Below are 24,459 nucleotides of genomic sequence, written 5' to 3'. Positions count from 1 at the left end.
AATTGCACTGGGCACTGTGGGCCATGCTGGGCACTGGGCAGAGCATGGGACACTGGTAACTGGGAAAGGCACTGAGTGTGGGGAAGTGGGCACTGGGAGGGGCACATTGGTCATGGGCACTGGGAAGGGCACTGGACACTGGGAAGGGAACTGGACACAGGGAAGGGCACTGGGCACTGGGCAGTGGGCCCTGGGCACTGGTCCCTGCTGCTGGGTGCCCGGGTCTCCCAGTCATCCTCTCCACCTGCTCTCCAGTGGGGCTACTGGGACCCCGCAGCTCAGGTATGGGGGGGGAGGGGAGAGGGCAGGGGGAGGGCCTTGGCCCAGTGGATCCCAGTGAGTCCCAGTGAGGGGGAGCTCCCGTTGGGTCCCAGTGGATGCAGAGAATCCCAGTGAATCCCAGCAGGTCCCAGTGTGTGCAGACGATCCCAGTGGCTCCCAGTGGGTGCAGGGGTCCCAGTGGCTCCCAGTGTGTGCAAAGGGTCCCAGTGGCTCCCAGTGTGTGCAAAGGGTCCCAGTGGCTCCCAGTGGGTGCAGGGGTCCCAGTGGCTCCCAGTGGGTGCAAAGGGTCCCAGTGGCTCCTGGTGGTTCCGGGGTCCCAGCAGGTCCCTGTGTGTGCAAATGATCCCAGTGGCTCCCGGTGGGTGTAGGGGTCCCAGCAGGTCCCAGCAGGTCCCAAGCATGTGCAAAGGGGCCCAGTGGGTCCCAGTGAGTGCAGAAGCTTCCAGTGAGACTCAGCAGGTCCCAGTGTGTGCAGGGATCCCAGCAGGTCCCAGTGGGTCCCAGTGTGTGCAAAGAGTTCCAGCAGGTCCTGGTGGGTGCAGGGGTCCCAGCAGGTCCCAGTGGGTCCCAGCAGCTCCCAATGTGTGCAAAGGATCCCATTGGCTCCTGGTGGGTGCAGGGGTCTCAGCAGCTCCCAGTGTGTGCGGGGATTCCAGTAGGTCCCAGCAGGTCCCAGCATGTGCAAAGGATCCCAGTGGCTCCTGGTGTGTGCAGGGATCCCAGTAGGTCCCAGCGGGTCCCAGTGGGTCCCAGCGGGTGCTGACGGTGCCGTTGGCCCCGGCGCCTGAGCATGAGCCGTCCCCAGGGTCGTTCCCGGTGCGGCTGGCCGGGGGCCCCGGGCGCTGCGCCGGGCGGGTGGAGGTGCAGCACGACGGGCGCTGGGGCACCGTCTGCGACGACGACTGGGGGCTGCCGGACGCGGCGGTGGTCTGCCGGCAGCTGGGCTGCGGGGCCGCCTGGGCCGCCCCGCCGGGAGCCTGGTTCGGTGAGGGCTCGGGGCCCATTTGGCTCAACGGGTTGCGGTGCCGGGGCACCGAGGAGCGCCTGGCGCTGTGCCGGCACCGCGGTTGGCGTCCCCACGTCTGCGCCCACGAAGAGGACGCCAGCGCCAGTCTGCTCAGGTGGGGCTGCGTTGGGTGGGCGGGTGGGTGGGTGAGTGGGCGAGCAGGGGGCTGAGCTGGGGGTCCTGGCCTGACCGCCGCTCGGCACAGCTCACCGCTTCCAGCCCCTTGGCACTGCCGAGCCCTCGCGGACCCCCACGCCGCCGCCCACCGCCAGCCAGCCGGCCGTCACGGCGTGCACGGGCGCAGCGTGCACAGGTACGGGGTGCGAAGGTGCAGCGGGTGCAGCAACGACGTGTGCAAGTGCAGCACGCGCAGGTTACGGCGTGTGCAGGCACAGCGTGCAAAGCTGCGGCTGGGCATGGTGCCCGCAGGGAGTGCACGCACGGCTGCGGTGTGCACGGGTGCAGTGAGCACGGGCAAGGTGTGTGCAGATCCAGCGTGCACAGCTACAGCTCTGCATGGGCACGGCGTGCACGGGTACAGCATGGGCAGGTACAGTGTGCGTGGGTACGGTGTGCATGGGCACAGCGCATGCAGGGATGGCATGCATGGGTACAGCGTGCACAGGTGTGGTGTGCACAGATACAGCGTGCTCAGGTACAGTGTGCACGGGCACGGTGCGTGCAGGGATGGCATGCACGGGTACAACTGGGCACGGGCACGGTGTGCACGGGTACAGCATGATGCACAGGCACAGCGTGCACAGCTGTGGTGTGCACAGGTACAGTGTGCACGGGCACGGTGCGCGCAGGGATGGCATGCACGGGTACAGCTGGGCACGGGCACGGTGTGCACGGGTACAGCATGATGCACCGGCACAGTGCACACTGGCACGGTGTGCACAGCAATGATGCGCACAGCTGCTGTGTGCACGGCCACGGCGTACAGCACCCATGGGTGCCAGGGGCCTGCACCAGCACTGACCCGGCCTCTCTCCCAGGGGGTCCTGCCATGCGGCTGGTGGGCACCATGGGGCGTTGCGCTGGCCGCTTGGAGATCTTCCACGCCGGGCACTGGGGCACTGTCTGCGATGATCTGTGGGGGCTGCCGGACGCGGCGGTGGTCTGCCGGCAGCTGGGCTGCGGGGCCGCGCTCGACGCACCCAGGGCAGCGTTTTTTGGTGAGGGCACCGGCCCCATCTGGCTGGATGACGTGCGGTGCCAAGGGAATGAGTCGTCCCTGCTGGGGTGCCCGGCTTCCCCCTGGGGTGTCACCAACTGCCAGCACCGGGAAGATGCCGCCGTGGTCTGCGAAGGTACCCGCGATGCGGGGGGCTGGCAGGTGCGGTCCCCGCACCCGTGCAGTGGTGCTGGGGCGGTGAGTGGGTGAATTGCAAACCCCGTGCGAGCACGGCCTGCAGGGTGCAGTGCACGTGCAGCGCGCGCGTGGGCACTGCTTGCATGTGGGCACCGCATGCACGAGCTGGGTGTGTGATGTGTGCAGTGTGTGCATGGGCAGGGTACAGCACGTGTGCAGTGCGTAGGGACACTGAGTCTGGGCAGTGCGTGCATGTGCAGTGCTTGCATGTGGGCAGTGCACTGCGTTTGTGCAGGGAATTCGTGAACAGGGCGCGGTGCGTGTGTGCACTGCATGGGGGCACTAAGTTTGTGCAGTGCGTGCGTGGGAAGGGTGCAGCGTGTGTGCAGCGCTTGCATGCGTGCAGTGCACACGTGGGCAGGGTGCAGCATGTGTGTGCAGCACTTGCAGTGCACGCATGAGCAGGGTGCAGCATGTGTGCGCAGCACTTGCATGCGTGCAGTGCACACGTGGGCAGGGTGCAGTGTGTGTGTGCAGCGCTTGCATGCATGCAGTGCACACGTGGGCAGGGTGCAGTGTGTGTGTGCAGCGCTTGCATGCGTGCAGTGCACACGTGGGCAGGGTGCAGTGTGTGTGTGCAGCGCTTGCATGCGTGCAGTGCACACGTGGGCAGGGTGCAGTGTGTGTGTGCAGCGCTTGCATGCGTGCAGTGCACACGTGGGCAGGGTGCAGTGTGTGTGTGCAGCGCTTGCATGCGTGCAGTGCACACGTGGGCAGGGTGCAGTGTGTGTGTGCAGCGCTTGCACGCGTGCAGTGCACATGTGGGCAGGGTGCAGTGTGTGTGTGCAGCGCTTGCATGCGTGCAGTGCACACGTGGGCAGGGTGCAGTGTGTGTGTGCAGCGCTTGCATGCGTGCAGTGCACACGTGGGCAGGGTGCAGTGTGTGTGTGCAGCGCTTGCATGCGTGCAGTGCACACGTGGGCAGGGTGCAGTGTGTGTGTGCAGCGCTTGCACGCGTGCAGTGCACATGTGGGCAGGGTGCAGTGTGTGTGTGCAGCGCTTGCATGCGTGCAGTGCACACGTGGGCAGGGTGCAGCGTGCATGCAGTGCACATGCAGTGCGTGCACACGCTGCAGGGCTCGATGCTGGTCTCCTCCCCCTGCAGATGAGCTGGCCACCCTGGATGCCCGCCCTGTAGAGCCCGCTCCCCGCCAGCCGTGGGTGCCCACCGCCGCTCCCCGGAGCAGCGCAGCCGGCCGGCCCACCGCAGGGACACCCCGCCAGGGTAGGAGGGGCAGGAACGGGGGTCCCCGGCCCCCTGCGCCAGGTCCCGGGGAGCCAGTGGGTGGTCAACCGCAATGTGGGACCCCGTTTTTTGCACGGATTTGAGGGGCGTGGACCCCCCCGGGCACCTCCCCTGCCTGCTGGGAACCCTGCCCGTGTCCCAGAGCCCCCGACCCCTCTGGGTGCACCCCTGGAGCCTCTGGGTGCACCCCCCGAGCCGGGCTGAGCAATCCTCTCGTTGCTGCAGGGCAAGGGGACCTGCTGCCACCAACGGGGACCTCTCCACCATCCAGCAGCACCCAGCACCTTGAAGAACAGGGTCTGGCCAGCACCACCCCTGGCACCCAGCACTCCACACGATGGGATGCAACTGGTGCCACCCCTGGCACCCAGCACCCCACAGGACAGGGTCGAATCAGTGCCAGCCAAGCCAAAGAGGGACGAGATCCCATCCGGATCATCAGGATCACCAGACTCAAAGCAGAGCAGGATCTGGCTGGCATCATCCAGAGCACCAAGCCCAAGGCGGGACGGGATCCAGCTGGTGCCACCAGGTCTAAAGTGGGACGAGATCCGACTGGTACCAACAGGTCCAAGGCAGGATGGCATCCAGCTGGCACCAACAGGTCCAAGGCAGGATGGCATCCAGCTGGCACCAACAGGTCCAAGACAGGATGGGATCCAGCTGGCACCAACAGGTCCAAGGCAGGATGGCATCTAGCTGGCACCAACAGGTCCAAGACAGGATGGGATCCAGCTGGCACCAACAGGTCCAAGGCAGGATGGCATCCAGCTGGCACCAACAGGTCCAAGGCAGGATGGCATCCAGCTGGCACCAACAGGTCCAAGGCAGGATGGCATCCTGCTGGCACCAACAGGTCCAAGGCAGGATGGCATCCAGCTGCCACCAACAGGTCCAAGGCAGGATGGCATCCTGCTGGCACCAACAGGTCCAAGGCAGGATGGGATCCTGCTGGCACCAACAGGTCCAAAGCAGGATGGCATCCAGTTGGTACCCTCCGTGTCACCCAGCCCAAAGCAGGGCGAGATCCAGCCAGTGCTGTACAGATCACCCAGCCCAAAGCCGGACAGATTCTGGCAGGTGCCAACCAGACCACCAGGAAACCACCAGGACGGGGTCTTGCTAGGACTGTGCAAGGTACGAAGCTCAAGGCAGGGCGGGACCCAGTTGATGCCACCCAGCTGCGAACAGAGCAGGATGTGGCGGTTGCCATCCAGCTCACCCAACAGCCCGCGGGACAGGAGCTGGTTGATGCCACTCAAGCCAAAGTGGGGCAGGATCTGGCTGGTACCACGCAAGGCATCAGGCCCAAAGCAATGCAGGAGTTGGCCCCCACCATGGTGGTCCCCACAGGTGATACCATGTGGAGTAATCAGAACCGAGGAGAACTGGGTCCTGAAGATACCACGAAGAGCACACATCTTCCAGCAGAACTGGGTGCAGATGGTACCAATTGGACAACACGTTCTTCAGCAGATTTTGGTCTATATGATCCCCCAAGGAGCACACGTCCTGCAGCAGAACCAGGTCCTGAAGGTACCATGAGTAGTTCACGTCCTGCAGCAAAACCAGGTCCTGAAGGTACCATGAGTAGTTCACGTCCTGCAGCAGAACCAGGTCCTGAAGGTACCGTGAGGAGCACACGTCCTGCAGCAGAACCAGGTCCTGAAGGTACCATGAGTAGTTCACATCCTTCAGCAGAACCAGGTCCTGAAGGTACCATGAGTAGTTCACGTCCTGCAGCAGAACCAGGTCCTGAAGGTACCATGAGTAGTTCACGTCCTGCAGCAGATCCAGGTCCTGAAGGTACCATGAGTAGTTCACATCCTGCAGCAGAACCAGGTCCTGAAGGTACCATGAGGAGCACACGTCCTGCAGCAGAACCAGGTCCTGAAGGTACCATGAAGAGCACACGTCCTGCAGCAGAACCAGGTCCTGAAGGTACCATGAGTAGTTCACGTCCTGCAGCAGAACCAGGTCCTGAAAGTACCATGAGTAGTTCACATCCTTCAGCAGAACCAGGTCCTGAAGGTACCATGAGTAGTACACGTCCTGCAGCAGAACCAGGTCCTGAAGGTACCATGAGTAGTTCACGTCCTTCAGCAGAACCAGGTCCTGAAGGTACCATGAGTAGTACACGTCCTTCAGCAGAACCAGGTCCTGAAGGTACCATGAGTAGTTCACGTCCTGCAGCAGAACCAGGTCCTGAAGGTACCATGAGTAGTACACGTCCTGCAGCAGATCCAGGTCCTGAAGGTACCATGAGTAGTTCACATCCTGCAGCAGAACCAGGTCCTGAAGGTACCATGAGGAGCACACGTCCTGCAGCAGAACCAGGTCCTGAAGGTACCATGAGGAGCACACGTCCTGCAGCAGAACCAGGTCCTGAAGGTACCATGAGTAGTTCACGTCCTGCAGCAGAACCAGGTCCTGAAAGTACCATGAGTAGTACACATCCTTCAGCAGAACCAGGTCCTGAAGGTACCATGAGTAGTTCACGTCCTGCAGCAGAACCAGGTCCTGAAGGTACCATGAGTAGTTCACATCCTTCAGCAGAACCAGGTCCTGAAGGTACCATGAGGAGTCACACGTCCTGCAGCAGAACCAGGTCCTGAAGGTACCATGAGTAGTCACACGTCCTGCAGCAGAACCAGGTCCTGAAGGTACCATGAGGAGCACACAGTCCTGCAGCAGAACCAGGTCCTGAAGGTACCATGAGGAGCACACGTCCTGCAGCAGAACCAGGTCCTGAAGGTACCGTGAGTAGTACACATCCTGCAGCAGAACCAGGTCCTGAAGGTACCATGAGGAGCACACGTCCTCCAGTGGAACTGGATCCAGATGATACCATGTGGTATCATCTGGATCCGGATGGTACAACGCACAGTGCACGTTCTTCAGCAGAAAGGGGTCTGGATGATACCATGTGGAGCGCACGTCCCACAGAAGAACCTGGTCCCAGTGGTGCCACACTATCTGCAGGTCATTCAGGAAAGCCAGGTGCAGACGGTACCACATGGAGCGCACGTTTTTCCACGTATTTCAGTCCAGGTGGTACCCTGAGGAGCGCACATCCTCCTGTTGATCTTGGTCCAGATGACACCTCCCAAAGCAGGCATCTTGGAGCTGAACCCAGTCCAGAAGCTGTGATGAGAAGCACACGTCCTCCAGCAGGTCTGCATCTAGATGGTACTGAGCAAGGAATTATTTGGGAGAAATTTTCAGGAAAAGATTGAAATGTTGGAGGGCTGAGATGGGTGGAAAGACAGTAGGGACTGTGCATGGATAGACTGAGAGGAAGGAATGACTGGATGTACGGAAATGTGGAGGGAGGGAAGGACAGAAAGTTATGAGAAAGGGTGGATGGATGGATGGATGGATGGATGGATGGATGGATGGATGGATGGATGGATGGATGGATGGATGGATGGCCAGGTGGATGGATGGACGGATGGATGGATGGATGGATGGATGGATGGATGGATGGATGGATGGATGGACAGGTGGATGGATGGATGGATGGATGGATGGATGGATGGATGGATGGATGGAGTGTTCTTCAGCCAGCACCCAGGGCAGGGGGCCTGGAGGTGACAGTGTGGGGGCCTCACAGACCTCTGTGTCCCTTCCCTCCCCAGGTGTGGACCCAGAGCCAGGCCCTGCTGGGGTGTCTGACCCCCCCCCAGAGCTCCCATCGCCCCCACCATCACAGAACCCCACCCTGACGCCAGCAGCCCCTCCTGCCCTTGCAGTCCAACTGGACGGAGGCTCCAGCGTCCCCTCCCAGCTCCCCCCTGAGCCCCCCAGCACCCCGAGCCCCCCAGTACCCAGCCAGAGCCCCGAGGAGATCCCCAGTGAGCAGAGCCCCTCCGCACGCACTCAGCACCCCGTGGAGCCCACCAGCACCCACAGCCCCCCGGCACACTCCCAGCACCCCATGGAGACCCCCAGCCCCCAGACACCCCCAGCCCCCACTCAGCACCCCACAGAGATCTTCGGCGCCCCGACCATCCCAGCATCCCCAGCACTGCCTCAGCACCCTATGGAGACCCTCAGCACCCCGACATCTCCAGGATCCCCCCAGTACCCCAGGGAGACCCTCAGCACCCCAATCCCCCCAGGATCCCCCCAGTACCCCAGGGAGACCCTCAGCACCCCAGTCCCCCCAGGATCCCACCAGTACCCCATGGAGACCCTCGGCACCCCAATCCCCCCAGGATCCCCCCCAGTACCCCATGGAGACCCTCGGCACCCCAATCCCCCCAGGATCCCCCCAGTACCTCATGGAGACCCTCAGCACCCCCAATCCCCCCAGGATCCCCCCAGTACCCCAGGGAGACCCTCAGCACCCCAATCCCCCCAGGATCCCCCCAGTACCCCATGGAGACCCTCGGCACCCCAATCCCCCCAGGATCCCCCCAGTACCTCATGGAGACCCTCAGCACCCCAATCCCCCCAGGATCCCCCCAGTACCCCATGGAGACCGTCAGTACCCTGACCTCTCCAGGATCCCACCAGCACCCCATGGAGCCCCTCGGCACCCAGGCCCCCCCAGCACCCCCCCAGCGCCCTCCAGAGCCCCCCGGCACCCATCCTGCCCACGCCCCAGCAGACCCAGTGCTCTGTGGGGCCTCACGCACAGGTAAGCCTGGGGGGGACGGACACCCACCTCCTGGGGGACACCCCCTGGTACCCCAGCCTCTGGGGCAGCATGGGGATGGGTGCTGGCTGGGGAGGGGGGTGGAGTGCAGGGTCCTCTCCTCAAATCCTGGGTTTTTCGGGGGGGACACGCACATTTTGGGAGGTGGCATCTCTCATGGCCTCGCTTTGGGGGTCTCCACATGCCACCCCACAGGTCCGGCTCCACCAGTGGCGCTGCTGCCAGCCCAGCCTGGGGCTGGGGGGCAGTGGGGAGGGGGAGCTGGTGGCTGCCCCCCACCCTGCCCGGCCCCCCAGCTTCAGGCCCTGCTGCAGGAGGTGCGGGGGCTGCGGGCCGACCTGCGGGCGCTGACCTTGAGCCTTCGGCACCTCCTGGGGGGCTTCTCGGGGCCCCCCCCTGCCTCTGGCTCCCAGCAGTGATGGGGTCCTGACCGCTCCCCCCACTCGATGACGTGGGGGGGGCTGCTGTGCCCCCCCAGGTGAAATAAAGCGGGGCTGGACCCTCCCCACCCCTCCCAGTCCCGGAGCATCTGAGGTTGTGGGGTGCAGGGATGGGGAGCATTATTTTTTGGGGAGGGATTTTTATCCTTGGGGGGGGCTGGTGAAATGGGGGGGCCCTTCTTTAGAGAGGGAGGGCTGATCCTGCTCCCCATCCCATGCCCCCATCTCCGCCGGCCCCACGCGCCACGCTGGCGCCTTCGGCACTTCCCCGGAGTGCTTTCGCTTCCCCCCCCGCCGCCCCCCCGCCGCTGCCCCCCCAGGGCCCTTCCTGGGACGGAGCTTTAAAAAGGGGGGGCCCCTGGGACGGGGGGTCCCAGGTGGCTGCGTCATGGGGGGGCTGGTCAGCCTCGGGCTGTGCCTCGGTGAGGGACTGGGGGTCGTGGAGGGTTGGGGGTGTGGGGCAGGGGCGTGGGGGGAGGAGCACAGGGGTGGGGGTGCGCTTGGGGTGTGCGTTGGGGGGGTCAGTGGGGTGGGGGGGGTGTCAGTGGGGGGGGTGTTGGGAGTCGGTGTGGTGGGGGGAGTGTCCATGGGGTAGGTGTTGGTGGGGGTCAGTGGGGTGGTGGGGGTGTCGGTGGGGGGGTGTTGGGGGTCAGTGGGGTAGGGGGGTGTCCATGCGGTGCGTGTTGGGGGCGGGGGGGGTCTGTGGAGTGGGAGGGGTGTGCGGGGGGGGGGGTGTTGGGGGTCAGTGGGGTCGGGGGGTGTCCGTGGGGGGGTGTCAGGGGTCAGTGGGGTGGGGATGTCCGTGGGGGGGGGTGTCAGTGGGGCTCGTGGGGTGGGGGGGGTCAGTGGGGCGAGGGCTGGGTCCCTGCTCCCAGCTGGTCCCTCTCTACCCCCAGCTCTGTGCTGCAGCGTCATGGCCGGATCGGGTACGTTGGGGTCCCCTGGGGGTCCCCTGGTGACGCTCGGGGGGGGCGTGGGGCCAGTGGCCGTGGGCTGTGGGCACTGGAGCGTGGACCACATCTAGGAGGGCTTATATTGGGCAGACTGGGGCTATGCTGGGCAGACTGGGTTTGTACTGGGCAGACTGGGGCTGTGTGAGGCAGACTCAGTTTATATTAGGCAAACCGGGGATGGGATGGGCAGACTGGGGCTTGTACTGGGCATACTGAGGCTTTACTGGGAAGACTGGGATTGTACTGGGCAGACTGGGGCTGTGTGAGGCAAACTGGGATTGTACTGGGCAGACTGGAGCTTTTGGGGGCAGACTGGGTTTGTACTGGCAGACTGGGGATGGGATGGGCAGACTGGGGCTTGTACTGGGCATACTGAGGCTTTACTGGGCAGGCTGGGATTGTACTGGGCAGTCTGGGGCTGTGTGAGGCAAACTGGGATTGTACTGGGCAGACTGGAGCTTTTTGGGGCAGACTGGGTTTGTACTGGCAGACTGGGGATGGGATGGGCAGACTGGGGCTTGTACTGGGCATACTGAGGCTTTACTGGGCAGACTGGGATTGTACTGGGCAGTCTGGGGCTGTGTGAGGCAAACTGGGATTGTACTGGGCAGACTGGGGCTTTTTAGGGCAGACTGGGTTTGTACTGGCAGACTGGGGATGGGTTGGGCAGACTGGGGCTTGTACTGGGCAGACTGGGGCTTGTACTGGGCATACTGAGGCTTTACTGGGCAGACTGGGATTGTAATGGGCAGTCTGGGGCTGTGTGAGGCAAACTGGGATTGTACTGGGCAGACTGGGGCTTTTTAGGGCAGACTGGGTTTGTACTGGCAGACTGGGAATGGGTTGGGCAGACTGGGGCTGTACTGGGCAGACTGGAGCCATGTTGGGCGTACTGGGGTGGTGTTGGGTGTACTGGGGATCAACTGGGTGGACTGGGGCTGTACTGGGCAGACTGGGGCCGCACTGGTCAGACTAGTGCCATCCGCCTTGCCCTGCCGCAGAGGTGCCCGCCCGGCTGCAGGGCGGCCGCTCACGCTGCTCCGGGCGCCTGGAGCTGCTCTTCGCCGGCGCGTGGGGCTCCGTCTGCGCCGAGGGCTGGGACCCGGTGGCCGCCCGGGTGCTGTGCCACCAGCTGGGCTGTGGTCGCCCGCGCCTCGTCCCAGCGCCCTGCAGCCCCGCGGCCACCAGCGCGTCGCCAGCGGTGCTGCGGCGGGTGCAGTGCAGCGGGCAGGAGCCCACCCTGGGGCACTGCGTCCTCCGGCCGCTCCTCCCGCCGTCCTGCCCCACGGGCCGCGTGGCTGCCGTCGAGTGCGAGGGTGAGCGCGGCAGCGGGGGGGCGCGATGCCGCCCGGGCCGGGGGGTGCACCGTGGGGCCGGGGTGACTCCGGTGTCCCCGCAGAGCCCTTCCGGCTGCGGCTGGCGGGGGGCCCCGGGCGCTGCGCGGGGCGGCTGGAGGTGAACCGCGCCGGGCAGTGGGGCACGGTCTGCGACGACGGCTGGAGCGCGACCAACGCGGCGGTGGTCTGCCGGGAGCTGGGCTGCGGGGCAGCGAGGGCAGTGGGTGACCCCCCCCACCACCGGCCCCGCTTCGGCCCCGGCGCTGGGCGCATCTGGCTGGACGACGTCCGCTGCCGGGGTGGGGAGGGCACCCTGCGGGACTGCGCCCATCGCGTCTGGGGACGCCACGACTGCACCCACCAGGAGGACGTCGGGGTGGTCTGTCAGGTCTGGGACCACCCCCCGCCGCGGCGGGACCCCCCCGGGGTGCTTTGGCAGGACAGGATCGGGCCACAGTCACCCTTTTGTCCTTGCAGGATGCCTGAGCACCACGGCGCTGCCCCTGGACGGCCCCTGAGCCTGGCAGCCGCCCCTCGTGGAGCATCCCCCCTGCATCCCTCCCCGGGCATCTCTCGGCCCCACGGGGGACACACCCCCCCCCCCCCCACGGCACCCCACGGGAGGCTGCAGGTGGCAGCAGGGGGTCCTGCCCCAGCCCCTCGTCCCCCTGCCCAGTCATTAAATGCCGAGAACTGAGTGTCTGCCCGTACCATGGCGGTGCCCGTGGACGTGGGCACAGCCCCGTAGGGTGCCCGTGGGGCAGCAGTGGGGTGAGCGCGGGGATCCGGCTGCCCCAGATGTGGGGCTGAGCCGAGCTCGGCCCCCCCCCCCCCCGCTCCCCCCATGGCCTCTCGACCCCGTTATGAAACGGCTCGTTAGCGCTAATCCTGCGGCCACCTGTTAGTGCTCAGCACCCACGGGGGGAACCGGCCTGCAGCTCTGCCCCATGGCACGGGGGGGGGGTGCGGGGCAGGGGGTGCAGCAGGGCAGGAAGTGGGGCAAGGGGGTTTGGGGGGCAGAGGGGCTGGGTGGGGGTCAGGGGGACTTAGGGGTGCAGAGGGGCAGAGAGGGGGCAGGGGGGCAGTGCATGGGGCAGTGGGGGCCAAGGCTTGCAGAGGGGCAGGGTGTGGGGCAGTGGGGCAGGGGGGCAGTGCATGGGGCAGTGGGGGCCAGGGCTTGCAGAGGAGCAGGGTGTGGGGCAGTGGGGGCAGGGGGGCAGTGCATGGGGCAGTAGGGGCAGTGGGAGCAGTGGGGGCCAGGGCTTGCAGAGGGGCAAGGAGTGGGGCAGTGGGAGGCAGGGGGGGCAGTGCATGGGGCAGTGGGGCAGGGGGGCAGTGCATGGGGCAGTGGGGGCCAGGGCTTGCAGAGGGGCAGGGTGTGGGGCAGTGGGGGCAGGGGGGCAGTGCATGGGGCAGTAGGGGCAGTGGGAGCAGTGGGGGCCAGGGCTTGCAGAGGGGCAAGGAGTGGGGCAGTGGGAGGCAGGGGGGGCAGTGCATGGGGCAGTGGGGACAGTGGGGGCAGTGCATGGGGCAGTGGGGGCCAGGGCTTGCAGAGGGGCAGGGTGTGGGGCAGTGGGGGCAGGGGGGCAGTGCATGGGGCAGTAGGGGCAGTGGGAGCAGTGGGGGCCAGGGCTTGCAGAGGGGCAAGGAGTGGGGCAGTGGGAGGCAGGGGGGGCAGTGCATGGGGCAGTGGGGACAGGGGGGCAGTGCATGGGGCAGTGGGGGCCAGGGCTTGCAGAGGGGCAAGGAGTGGGGCAGTGGGGGCCGGGGGGCAGTGCATGGGGCAGTAGGGGCAGTGGGAGCAGTGGGGGCCAGGGCTTGCAGAGGGGCAAGGAGTGGGGCAGTGGGAGGCAGGGGGGGCAGTGCATGGGGCAGTGGGGACAGTGGGGGCAGTGCATGGGGCAGTGGGGGCCAGGGCTTGCAGAGGGGCAGGGTGTGGGGCAAGAGGGGGCAGAGGGGCAGGGATAATGGGGGCCAGGGCTTGCAGAGGGGCAGGACATAGGGCGACGGGACACCGAGGGGGCACAGTGACCCCTCCCAATGGCAGAAGGGGGGCAGGGGGCACGTGGTCACGGGTGGTGAAGGTGGGGGCAGCAGGGCGATGAGTTGTGGGGCTCAGCACAGCCCTGGGGATGAGGACAGGGACAAGCTGGTGCCACCTGGCCCGGCTGCCCGCCGGCTATTTCGGTGCCCCCGCAGCTGTCCACCCCTCCGCCCCCGCCGCTGCTCCCTCCCACGCTCCCGGGACACCGGCCAGCAAAGGGCACCCCCCCACCCGGGGGGGCTGACGGGTGGACAGGGACAGGGACAGGCGCCCACATCCTCCGCATGCCACCGAGGCCGGAGACGTGCCGGTGGGGCCGGACGGCTGGAGCCTGGGGATGGTGCCCACTGGGGAAGGGGGGTCCCAGCCCCCCAGTTCCCTGCCCCACTGTGGGGACTGGGGGGGGACACCCCTTTAGGAGCAACCGCTGCTCCCCAAGGGGGTAACGGGGCAGGGCACGACCTCCCCCCCGTCGGCCGCCCGCCAAGTGGGTCCCGCTAATGTGCTGTCAAGTATTAATTACCTTCCAGTGGGGTCGGGGTCAGGGCCCGGCGAGCAGATGGGATGGGGGGGAAGAGCAGGTGGGGAGGGAGAGGGAGGGATACGGCCCTGGGAGCTGGGGAGAGGGAGGTGGCTGTGGGAAATGGGGAGAGGGACTGGTATTATTGTGGGAAAGGGGGGGGACAGAGGGGTATGGTCATAGGAGCTGGGGAGAGGGAGGAGCGATGGTCATGAGAATTGGGGAGGGGGAGGGATGATGGTCATGGGAAGGGGGGAGAGGGAGGAGTGATGGTCATGAGAATTGGGGAGAGGGAGGGAGATGGTCGTGGGAAGTGGGGAGGGACGAGGATTATTGTGGAAAGTGGGGAGAGGGAGGGAGAAGGTCGTGGGAAGTGGGGAGAGGGAGGGGTGATGGTCATGGGAAATGGGGAGATGGAGGGAGATGGTCGTGGGAACTGGGAAGAGGGAGGGGTGTGGCTGTGGGAACAGGGAAGAGGAAGAAAGATGGTCGGGGGAAGTGCGGAGAGGGAGATGTACGGCTCTGCAAACTGGGAGAGAGGGAGGGATCCGGCCGGGGAACAGGGAGAGGGAGGATGCTGGGGCAGGCGCGGCCGCGGGTGTGTGGGTGCCCCAACCCCCACGTGCTGTGCTCCCCCCACTCCGCCCCGGGGGCCACGGACCCCCCCCCGGCTCCACGCACACCCACCCCCTCCCGCCTGCACCCCCGTGGCCGAGCGCCACGTTCCGCGCCGCCGGTAACTTCCTTGGCAGGACACCGGGTGCGTGTGCCGCTAGCCGGGCTCTGCCAGCCCCATCCCAAAATAGACCCCCCCGGGAACGCGCCCCGCCGAGGGGGCCCAGATGTGAGTCAGAGCTGGGGGGGACGTGTGGCCGGGGCGGAGGATGCTGGGGGATGGCGGCAAAGGGGGCTCGGCGTAAGGGTGGCATCTGCCAGTGTCGATGCCAGTCCCATGGGATGATCCCTCAGTCCTGGGGATCCCTGTGGGACAGTGACTGGGGCCGGTGTCCCCCCACCCCATCCCCAAACCACCCTGTCCCACATCTGGGCGTCTGGCACCCACAGCTCGCTCCCGCTCCCTGCCCCACATCCCCGTGGGAGCCGGCAGTGGAGTCGGTGGGTGAAGCTGGAGGTGTGAGATGCTGTGTGGCTGGGGGGCACCCCGCGAAACGCACTCCCTCCCTGTCCTCACAGGGAGCTGGCACCGGAGAGAGGAAACTGAGGCAGGTGGAGGGATGCCTGTGACTTGCTGCGTCCTCCTGGGATGAGGGGTCGATGGCCAGGGGGCTGGGGCTGTGCTGGGATGTGGTGGTCGTGGTTTTGGTACGGCTGGGCTGTGCTGTGCCGTGACCAGGCCATGTCGTGGCATGGCTGGGCTGTGGCATGGCATGGTCAGGCTGTTGTGGCATGGCTGGGCCGTGTTGTGGCATGGCTGGACTGTAGCACGGCATGGTCAGGCTGTTGTGGCATGGCTGGGCTGTGTCGTGGTGTGGTTGGGCTGTGTCGTGGCATGGCTGGGCTGTGTTGTGGCATGGTTGGGCTGTGCTGCGGCATGGCTGAGCTGTGACAGCCTGGTCATGGCATGACCAGGCATTGATCTTGGCATTGCTTGGCTGTGTTGTGCCATGGCTGAGCTGTGCCGTGGCATTGCTGGACTGTGTCGTGACACGGTTAGGCTTGTGTCGTGGGATGGCATCGCGATGGCGATGCACAGGGGACAAACAGACGGGATGGGCTGGGCATCGGCTTGGTGAAGCAGAGCAGACTGGTCTGACGGAGGGGCAGCGCTGTGAGGAAGGACAGACGGACAGGATGGAGCGTTGCATGGCGGGGACAGGCAGAGATGGCCTGGGGCAGCTGTTCCAGAGGACGACAGGCACGGACAGACAGACACTGGGGGGATGGACAGACAGCACAGGCAGGGCCAGCGAAGGGAGGAAGCAAAGAGTGTGGGGACAGATGGACCAAGCACCGTATGGGATGGATGGACAGATGGACAGACCGACGGACGTATGGACGGACAGTGTGGAGGACAGCTTGCAGGGACAGGGACGGATGCACAGTGTGGTGCTGGGGACAGAGCCCCTCTCTGGGTGGGCAGGCAGCACAGGGACAGACAGACAGACAGTGCAGAGCAGCACGCTGAGGGACAGCCAAGAAGCCTGGACCCCCAAGAGGCTCTGAACAGCTTAGCCCATCCCCAGCTCCATCCTGTCCGTCTGTTCCCCCAGCTCCACCCTGTCCATCTGTCCCCCCCATCCCCAGTTCCATTCTGTCCGTTTGTCCCCATCCTCAGCTTCACCCTGTCCATCTTTCCCCCATCTCCAGCTCCTCCCTGTCTGTCTGTCCCCCATCCCCAGCTCCATCCTGTCCATCTCTCCCCCATCCCCAGCTCCTCCCTGTCTGTCTGTCCCCATCCCCAGCTCCACCCTGTCCATCTGTCCCCCCCATCCCCAGTTCCATTCTGTCCGTTTGTCCCCATCCTCAGCTTCACCCTGTCCATCTGTCCCCCATCCCCAGCTCCTCCCTGTCTGTCTGTCCCCCATCCCCAGCTCCATCCTGTCCATCTCTCCCCCATCCCCAGCTCCTCCCTGTCTGTCTGTCCCCCATCCCCAGCTCCATCCTGTCCGTCTGTCCCACCGTGCCGTGCCCTGCCTGTCCTGCCTCCTGCCTATCTTTGGCCCTGGGCACGCGTTGGGGCTGACACATGTTCCCTGTGTGCGAGTGGCAGAGATTAGCGCGGGCCGGTGGCATGGGAGCGGGCAGGAAAGTCTGAGTCACAGCTCCCGGTGCCGGGGGCGGCTGTGGGGCCAGGGGCACCCAGACGGACCCCAGGAGCACCCGACCCTGCTGGGACACCGGACAGGGGACGCAGGTGAGGCACACGTTGCCCTGGGCTGCTCCGCTGTCCCCGCTCGGCCCCGAGGGACACCCGACCCTGCTTCCCACGGCCGGCTCGCTTGCACGGCGCTCCTGGCTCAGCCCCGCGACGGTGGAGGGGGTGCAGGGGGGGACGGACTGGTTGTCCCAGTCCTGCGCACCTGGAGGTGCTGGCAGTGGTGGTGACCGCGCTGCGGCGGCGCTGCCCCAGATGGCTGCAGGTGGTGGGATGGGAGGAGGGTCCGGGGTCCTGCTTCAGGGCTGGGGATGGAGGAACAGGAGTCATCCTGGACTCCCCGCGACGGGGAGGTGTGGGGTGGGGAAAAGGCAGCGTGACTGCAGCAGTGGGGTGATGTGGGGTGCGACGTGCAGCTGCTCGTCGCTCCTCTGAGAGGTTATGGGGCTCACTGCCCCTCCTCTGGGCTGCGGTGTGGGGCTGACCCTCCCTCCTGCGCTGGGACGTGGGGGCTCAGTGAGGCGAGGTCCTGGCCCCCCAGTGTCCACCAAGGGTGCTCAGCCCCACTGGGCAGGGGCGTTTTTGGGGTCCCCATCACCTCTTGGTGTGGGGCTGCACCTTCCCACCAGCCAGGACTCCTACGTCCGTGCAGTTCCTGGGGGAGAGGGGCAGAGCTTCATCCCAGCCAGGGGCACGGTGGGGGGAGCCCCGGCGGTGGGACTGGGCTGCACCGGTCTTGACTGTACTGGGTGGAACTGGGCTGGAGAAGGTTGGACCTGGCTTGTCCAGCCATCTCCAGGAATGGACTGGATTGGGCTTGGGTGCGTTGGACTGGACTGAATCCACCTGGACTAGGCTGGGATGCTTCGGACCAGGTTGGTCTGGGCTCCGCCAGGCTGAACTGGGCTGCACTGGGCTGCCCTGGGGCGACAAGGCTGGTGCTGCCACCGTCTCTCTGTGCAGGGGGCTGGGGGCAGCGGGGCTTTGCAGCAGCGCAGGGGGAGGGCTTTGCTCTCCCCAGGGCCCATGGAGGAGTCGGACGAAGACGGGGAGGACAACGAGGAGTTCCTGGAGCGGCTGATGGCACAGACGGGCCGGGAGGTGCCGTGGCGGGAGCTGGAGGAGCACTACACCGTGCTGGAGGAGCTGGGCAGTGGGACCTACGGCCGCGTGGTGCTGACGGAGCCCCGGGATGGTGGTGAGGGGCACTGGCTGGAGCTGGGGATGGGGGAACCTGCTCCCCAGATGTGCACAGATGTGCACAGCCTCACCACTGCCCAGCTGAACCCCAGCTCTGCCCAAACCACCCCATGCCAGACCCTGTCTCTGCTTCCCCGGTCCCCCAGCTGACCTCCCCTCCCCCTCCTTTGGCTCCCTCGCCTTCTCCCAGGCTCGCCGGTGGTCCTCAAGCTGATGCTGAAGGAGCAGACGGAGCGGCGGGCATTCCTGCGGGAGTACTGCATCGCCCTGTGCCTCTCTGGCCACTCCGCCTGCCTGCGGGCACTGCCCGTCGCCTTCGAGACCACCACGCACTTCGTCTTCGGGCAGGAGCTCGCTCCCGCCGGCGACCTGTGTGCCCTCCTCAACCCGGGGGTGCGTGTCGTGCTGCCCCGGGGGGCTGCGGGAGCGGAGCGAGAGCTGGGATGGAGTGGGAGGGTGGAAGGGAAGGTGCTGGGGTGGCTTCGCGACAGGTGGGGTGATGCTCTGGGTGTAGGGGAGCCACCCTTCGCAGTGGGGTGCGTGGTCGTGCTTTTTGTGGAGAGACCCTTTGCAGTGGCATGGAGTGACACTGTGCACGGGAGGAGACCCTCTGCAGTGGGGTGCAGTGACACTGTGCATGGCAGGAGACCCTCTGCAGTGGGGTGCAGTGACACTGTGCATGGCAGGAGACCCTCTGCAGTGGGGTGCAGTGACACTGTGCATGGCAGGAGACCCTCTGCAGTGGGGTGCAGTGACACTGTGCATGGCAGGAGACCCTCTGCAGTGGGGTGCAGTGACACTGTGCATGGCAGGAGACCCTCTGCAGTGGGGTGCATGCTCGTGCCGTGCATGGAGAGACCCTTTGCAGCGCAGGCACGTGGCTGCTGCGAGGCAAAGCACCGGTCAGGGGTGCGGGGCAGGGGGGTGGGTGCTGCAGCAGCCCCTTTGGGGAGGGGGCCGTGTGGTGGGCAACGGTGCCGCTCTGCCTGCAGGAGGGCCTGGCGGAGGAGCTGGTGAAACGCTGCGCGTCCCAGCTGGCCGAGGCGCTGGACTTCATGCACAGCCGTGCCCTGGTGCACCGCGACGTCAAGCTGGACAACGTTCTGCTCTTTGACCACGAGTGCCGGCGGGTGAAACTGGGTGACTTCGGGCTCACCCGCGTGCAGGGCTCAGCGGTGGGTGCCATGTCCGGGACCCTGCCCTACGCCCCCCCAGAGCTCTGCTTGCTCCAGGGCTCTGACACGCTGGAGCTGGACTCCAGCCTGGACGTCTGGGCCTTCGCTGTGCTGCTCTTCTGCGTCTGCACCGGCTGCTTCCCCTGGGCCGTGGCTGCCAGCTCCGACCCCCAGTTCGAAGACTTCAGCGCCTGGCAGGGCAGCGGTGGGGGGCAGGGGCGGGTGCCGCCGTCCTGGCAAATCTTCAGCTCCGGGGCACTGGAGATGCTCCGGCGCCTGCTGACGCTGGACCCCGACCGCCGGAGCCCGGCCATCGAGGTGCAGAAATACCTGTCCCTGCCCTGGGTGATGGGTCCCAACGCCGAGGAGCCGGCACCCAGCAGTTCCCGACCCGCCCTTAGCAGTGGCATAGGGGAAAGCCCGGGGGGCATGGCGGGACGGGATACTGCTGGTGGGGGAGACGGCGTTCTCATGCCCCCCAGTACAGCACTCGCCCCTTGCTGGTAGCCAGCACCTCCCCTCCACCCCGGGGCTGAACTGCAGCTGGTGCTCCCGAGGGGTCTGGGCTCCCTGTCCGAGGCCCGGGGCGTGCGGGGCTCGAACTGGGTTGGAAGTGCGGGAAGGAGAAGCGATGCCCCAGAAGAAGGGGGGACCTCAGCAGGATGCGAATCGGCGTTACCAGCGCTGGTGACCACAGTCCACCTGAGCAGCGGCTGCACGAATCTGAGAGGCACGAGGGAAGCCCGGAGCAGGAGCAGCCCAGGGGACGACAGAAAGAAAGGGGAGGGAGAGCAAATAATTAGAAAGAAAACCCATTAAGGCCGGGGCAAAACCTTGGCGGAGGTGGATGGTGAAACTGCTCAGCAGAGGAACGCAGAAACGCGTCTGATTTTGACCTCCTCCCAGCGCCTTAGGGATGAGGAGGTTGTCACAGGTTGCTATGAATTAGGGAAGATGCTAAACAGCCTCCCTGGGGGTTAATGGCAGTAATTAGGGATGCCAAACAGCCTCCCTGGGGGTTAATGACAGTAATTAGGGATGCCAAACAGCCTCCCTGGGGGTTAATGACAGTAATTAGGGATGCCAAACAGCCTCCCTGGGGGTTAAGGAGCTGGGGAAACAAGTGTAAGCCCTCAAGGCGTGCAGCTGAGCTGGGATGCGATGGGGCTGGGGGAAGCTGCCAGGTGGATCTCCAGGGCTTGAGTTAAACCCCTACAAACCGGGGGTCGGGCAGGGCGGTTTGCACCATTAAGGGCTGGATGTCGGTGGGTTGATAGTGCAAAAGGGTATAGAGGCAGAGTGAGCAAATTGGGACGGTTCTGAGCGTGCAGGAGGGGACACACACAAAAAACGGCTTCAACTGATCAGGCTTGGCATTCTGACGGGCGTCACAACGTAGAAAAATAGTTGGTGCAGGTGCAGCGACAGAGCCGGGACTCTACTGTCTGTAAGCAACGACTCAGCAGCCACCCGGGTAAAGCTGGTTCTGCGGTGGGGAACCCAGCCAGCCAAGCAAAGGTGAACAGCACACAGCGAAGAAGACTATGAGCCTTCCTCCAAAAGACCCCAATAGACGACCACCAGGAGGCAGTGCGCAGGCGACAAGAGGAGGAGCAGATGCTAACGAGCTCCTAGGATCGATCTCCATGGCTTATGCCTATTCCCAGGACTAATTGCAATATCCCAGCCAGTACTAATGACTGTGCATGATTACGTGTAATAAATAATTGCCTGCTCCGCGGCACGGTGTGCGGGCTTGTGGCGGAGCGATCCCCCTGGCCCCCGGCGCCGCAATAAACACACCGCCTTGTAACTCCCCGGGAGTTGGGGAGTTTGTTTTCGCCTGTCACTTTGGCGACCCAGGTGGGACCCTCTCTGTCCGGCTGCGGGACCTGCTGAGGACGGGACTCTGGGCGCCCCGAGATTTCTCGGGCAGACTCCCCAGCTCACTCGGATCACCGTGGGGACAGACAAAGACCATCATCAGCCGAGCAGGTGTGGTTTAGTCTGGTAAGGGGATACCTGTGAGTCATGAGGAGATGTCCCACATGAGGTAAAGAGCCGTGGTGCTCGCCCCTGGAAAGGTGGGGTTTGCGGTTTGAGTCCCCACAGGTTGGTAACATGTGGCATTGCCATAATCATTGTCTTCTGTTGTAAAAATCCGGTACCGTGTATTCCGTAAAGTTGATACCATCTGACAAATATTAGGAAGTATCTAATAAGGCCTTTGAGGTTTGTGTGAGTTTGCTGGGCCAGCCCTGGCACGTGTAATCGTGCTGCTCAGTCACCGAGTGGGTGTTTGAGCAGCCGAGACGTGGCCCGGCTGCGGAGCAAGCGTGGAGTCCCGATCCGCAGTTCCCTGTTCTCCGCGAGGAGAGTGGCCAGAGACGGACGAAGCGACTGATGCGAATGGTAAAAGATGCAAAATAAGTAAAACTGTGTTATCAACGCATGGGAGCAGAAGTAGGGCGAGGTGGTGTCAGGGATGCAAGGCTGATGTTCCCAGGAGCACGGACTGGTGCTCGCCTGCTTTGCCATCAGTGCTGTCTGTTTATTCGTGCAGAATGTTTAAGGTGCAAAAAGTACATCATTTCTTTTAATGGGAGGCAGGGGTTTTGTCTTGACCAGTGTCTTGAGTTTAACTGGATTCGTTGTGGGGCAAACACCCCCCTACACCTCTTGCCTCGGATAAGGTATTATTGCTGCCAATTTAATCAGGCCGTATTCTTCAATTAGAGACTGAGTTCTGAGGGGACGATTAGTATGGGAGGTCAACAAAGCGGGGGAATATTGAAAACGAGACCTTTAGGCAGTATCTTGGCTTGTTGGAAAGATATTGGAGGGCCCCCAGGTGGGAGTGTGGATAGAAGGACTTTGATAAAGTCCTGCAAGCAGTGGTGGCCTTTGTCTAGGTCAAAGGACGGAGAAAAATGGCCCTTTAATGGGACTTTGAATTCTAATACTTTATTGCAGTTGATGTTTCTAAGGAGAGAGGGAATGTGGGATGAGGTCTCATAGACGGACATGTTCTTCACGCTCCAAAATCACCGAGAACACCAAACTGCCTGTGGGTTTACATCCCCAGAGGATCCAATGGTGATGGGTTTGGAGAAGGAAAATAAGAGGGAAGGGAAAGGAAAACTGAGGAGATGCTGGTCGGCGTGCAGTGTAGGACAGAGATGTACAATTGGGGAAGGTGAGGGATCCTGGGCTAGGAGACTCGCCGGAGCGTTACAAACTGCAGGTTGAATCACAACAGGGGGAGAGTGAAGATTCGGATTCAGAACCCCCCCGATAGTCCAGTATCCTCTTGCTCCCGAAGTAAGAAAGAACCAATAGGGATGCAAGAGAAGTGGTGGGGCTGGGGGGAGATCCTGTTTTAATAAAGGCTGCCTTCTCCTCGTTCCATCTTGAAACATGGAAAAATGCGGCAAAAAGTTACAGAAATGACTCTGTAGGTGCGATGAAACGTTTCCAGTTTCTGATAAAGCAGCACAGTCCCGACTGGAGTGACACTCAGTTGTTGTTGGATCATATGACAGAAGCTGGAAAGCAGCTCATGTTGAAAGCAGCTCAAGGCTTGGCCAGTGATCAGCTTGACAACACGGGGGAAGACGTAAAAGCGCATTTTCCCCCACGAGATCCACGCTGGGAGCCTAACAAGGGAGCCCACGTGGAGTTGTTGGGTGCGTATAGACTGGATCATAAAGGGAGTGGAGCAGGCAATCCCAAAAATGATTAACTGGTCGGCCTTCCATGCTGTAATTAGGGATCTGGAGACTTTGCTAGATGAGGCGTGGAGGGTGTTCAGCAACAGGGCAGAGGAAGACCGTAGGGAAGACAAGCGGGCGCTGGTAGCAGCGTTACAGGAGGGTAAGGGATGCAGGAATGGGGGATCTACGAGGCCTTTGGGAAGGGACCAATGCGCGTGGTGTAAGTGAAGGGGACGTTGGAAAAATGAGCGTCCGGAAAGACGAAAAGGGAAAGGGAGAAGGCAGACCCACGTCCAAGAGGGTTGGCGGGACCTGGGGAATCCACCCTAGTGGATCCGCTGGTTATATTAGAGCTAGGGAAACAGCAACGGGGTACGGAATTTCCAGTCGACACTGGAGCAGCATTCTCCCTTTTAAATCCAGCGTTGACACCGGTGGATGGCGACTTGGTAACGGTGGGGGGAGCCGCTGGCCAGTGAAAAGGTGTACTTCCTAAAACCTCTTAAACTCCAATTAGGGAAACGATTGGGGATTCACAAATTTTTATATATGCCAAACTCACCAAAACCTCTGTTAGGGCGAGCCCTATTGGAACAACTAAAAGCGGAAATAAAATTTGAGAAAGGAAAAGTGGAATTTCGAGTGGGAAATGAGCAGCTCATTGAACTCTTGAGTCTGGCCCTCACAGATACTCCTGTCAGCTCAGGGGTATCTGAGGAAGCCCAGAACCAAGTGTATCCGGGGTTACGGGCCTCAGAAATGCCAGGAAAAGCCAAAAGTGCTTCCCCAGTAATAGTTAGGCTCAAACCAGGGGCACGACCAGTAAGGATTAGGCAATATCCCCTGAGGACGGAAGATAGGGAAGGAATCCGACCAGTAAGTGACCGGTCCATCAAACATGGATTGTTAACAGAGCGTGAATCGGAATACAACACTCCCATCCTGCCGGTCAAGAAGCCGGACGGTAGTTATGGAATAGTCCAGGATCTCAGAGCTGCTAACAGAATTGTTAAGGATCTGCATCCTGTTGTAGCAAACCCCTACGCACCACTAACTAAGTTAGTACCTGAACTGGTTTGGTTTACCATACTGGACCTAAAGGATGCCTTCTCCTGCCTCCCAGAGAGCCCAGAAAGCCAGCTGCTGTTGCATTCGAATGGGAAACCCAGGCTCTGGAAGAAAGACACAACTTTCATGGACTGTAACAGCCCCACTGCTTTTGGAAACCATTTGGCCAAGGATGTGGCACCACGGGAGCGGCCGCACGGAGCTGGGGTAACACTGCCATACGGAGATGCTCTGCTGACAGCCACCGAGACGGAAGAACTGTGTGTTGTACGGACAGTTCGGCTGCTGAAGTGCCTTGGATTTCATGGCTACCGAGTCTCGCCACAGAAAGCCCAGGCAGCCAACAGCCAGTGGTTTGCCTGGGACATGAGCTAACGGCGGCCAACGGGCCCTGGGGACGGCGAGGCAGGAGGCTGTCAGAGCCCTCGAGCGCAGACAGCCACAGAGCTGTGCGCGTGCCTGAAGCTCGCGAGTGTGTGCAGGGGACACGTGTGTGCGTGTGGGGACACGCGTGTGCAATGCAAGGACATGCCTGGAGCACATGTGTGTGCAAAGGGTCGTGTGTGTGCATGTGGGGACACGCATGTGCAATGCAGGAAAGTGC

General features: G+C 63.4%; 3 protein-coding genes across 3 annotated transcripts in view; all 3 read left to right on the top strand.

Annotated features, from left to right (window-relative positions):
- Nucleotides 1–2,675, top strand: part of LOC104380737 (scavenger receptor cysteine-rich domain-containing protein DMBT1-like) — a 96,652-nt gene extending 93,977 nt beyond the window's left edge. The window contains 3 exon segments of the mRNA XM_086630998.1: nt 1,088–1,393; nt 1,494–1,601; nt 2,287–2,675. Coding sequence (XP_086487124.1) covers nt 1,088–1,393; nt 1,494–1,601; nt 2,287–2,675 — 803 coding nt within the window.
- A 7,247-nt stretch (nt 2,676–9,922) lies between these two features.
- LOC147525797 (CD5 antigen-like) lies at nt 9,923–11,785 on the top strand. Its single transcript, XM_086630997.1, has 4 exons — nt 9,923–9,935; nt 10,964–11,278; nt 11,362–11,687; nt 11,777–11,785. Exons 1-4 carry the CDS (start codon nt 9,923–9,925, stop codon nt 11,783–11,785), a joined length of 663 nt encoding a protein of 220 aa, XP_086487123.1.
- A 5,940-nt stretch (nt 11,786–17,725) lies between these two features.
- Nucleotides 17,726–24,230, top strand: LOC147525796 (putative serine/threonine-protein kinase SBK3). The gene is made up of 4 exons (XM_086630996.1): nt 17,726–17,897; nt 18,090–18,292; nt 18,892–19,525; nt 23,476–24,230. The coding sequence occupies exons 1-4, from the start codon at nt 17,726–17,728 to the stop codon at nt 24,228–24,230; spliced, it is 1,764 nt and encodes a 587-aa protein (XP_086487122.1).
- The last annotated feature ends 229 nt before the right edge of the window (nt 24,231–24,459 follow it).

This window comes from Tauraco erythrolophus, unplaced genomic scaffold (genome assembly GCF_009769465.1).
Source record: "Tauraco erythrolophus isolate bTauEry1 unplaced genomic scaffold, bTauEry1.pri scaffold_66_arrow_ctg1, whole genome shotgun sequence".
Lineage (NCBI taxonomy): Eukaryota > Metazoa > Chordata > Aves > Musophagiformes > Musophagidae > Tauraco > Tauraco erythrolophus.
The sequence above is the reverse complement of the archived record's forward strand: the minus strand, read 5'-3'. Positions and strand labels throughout refer to the sequence as shown.

Bases quoted from the DNA above. Each gene is read 5' to 3' on its own strand.
- LOC147525797 (XM_086630997.1), top strand. The intron at 11,279-11,361 runs GTGAGCGCGGCA...GTGTCCCCGCAG, and splicing joins GGCTGCCGTCGAGTGCGAGG to AGCCCTTCCGGCTGCGGCTG.
- LOC147525796 (XM_086630996.1), top strand. From the start codon at position 17,726: ATGGAGGAGTCGGACGAAGACGGGGAGGACAACGAGGAGTTCCTGGAG. The intron at 17,898-18,089 runs GTGAGGGGCACT...GCCTTCTCCCAG, and splicing joins GACGGAGCCCCGGGATGGTG to GCTCGCCGGTGGTCCTCAAG. The intron at 19,526-23,475 runs GTGGGGGAGACG...TGGCCCTCACAG, and splicing joins GGCGGGACGGGATACTGCTG to ATACTCCTGTCAGCTCAGGG.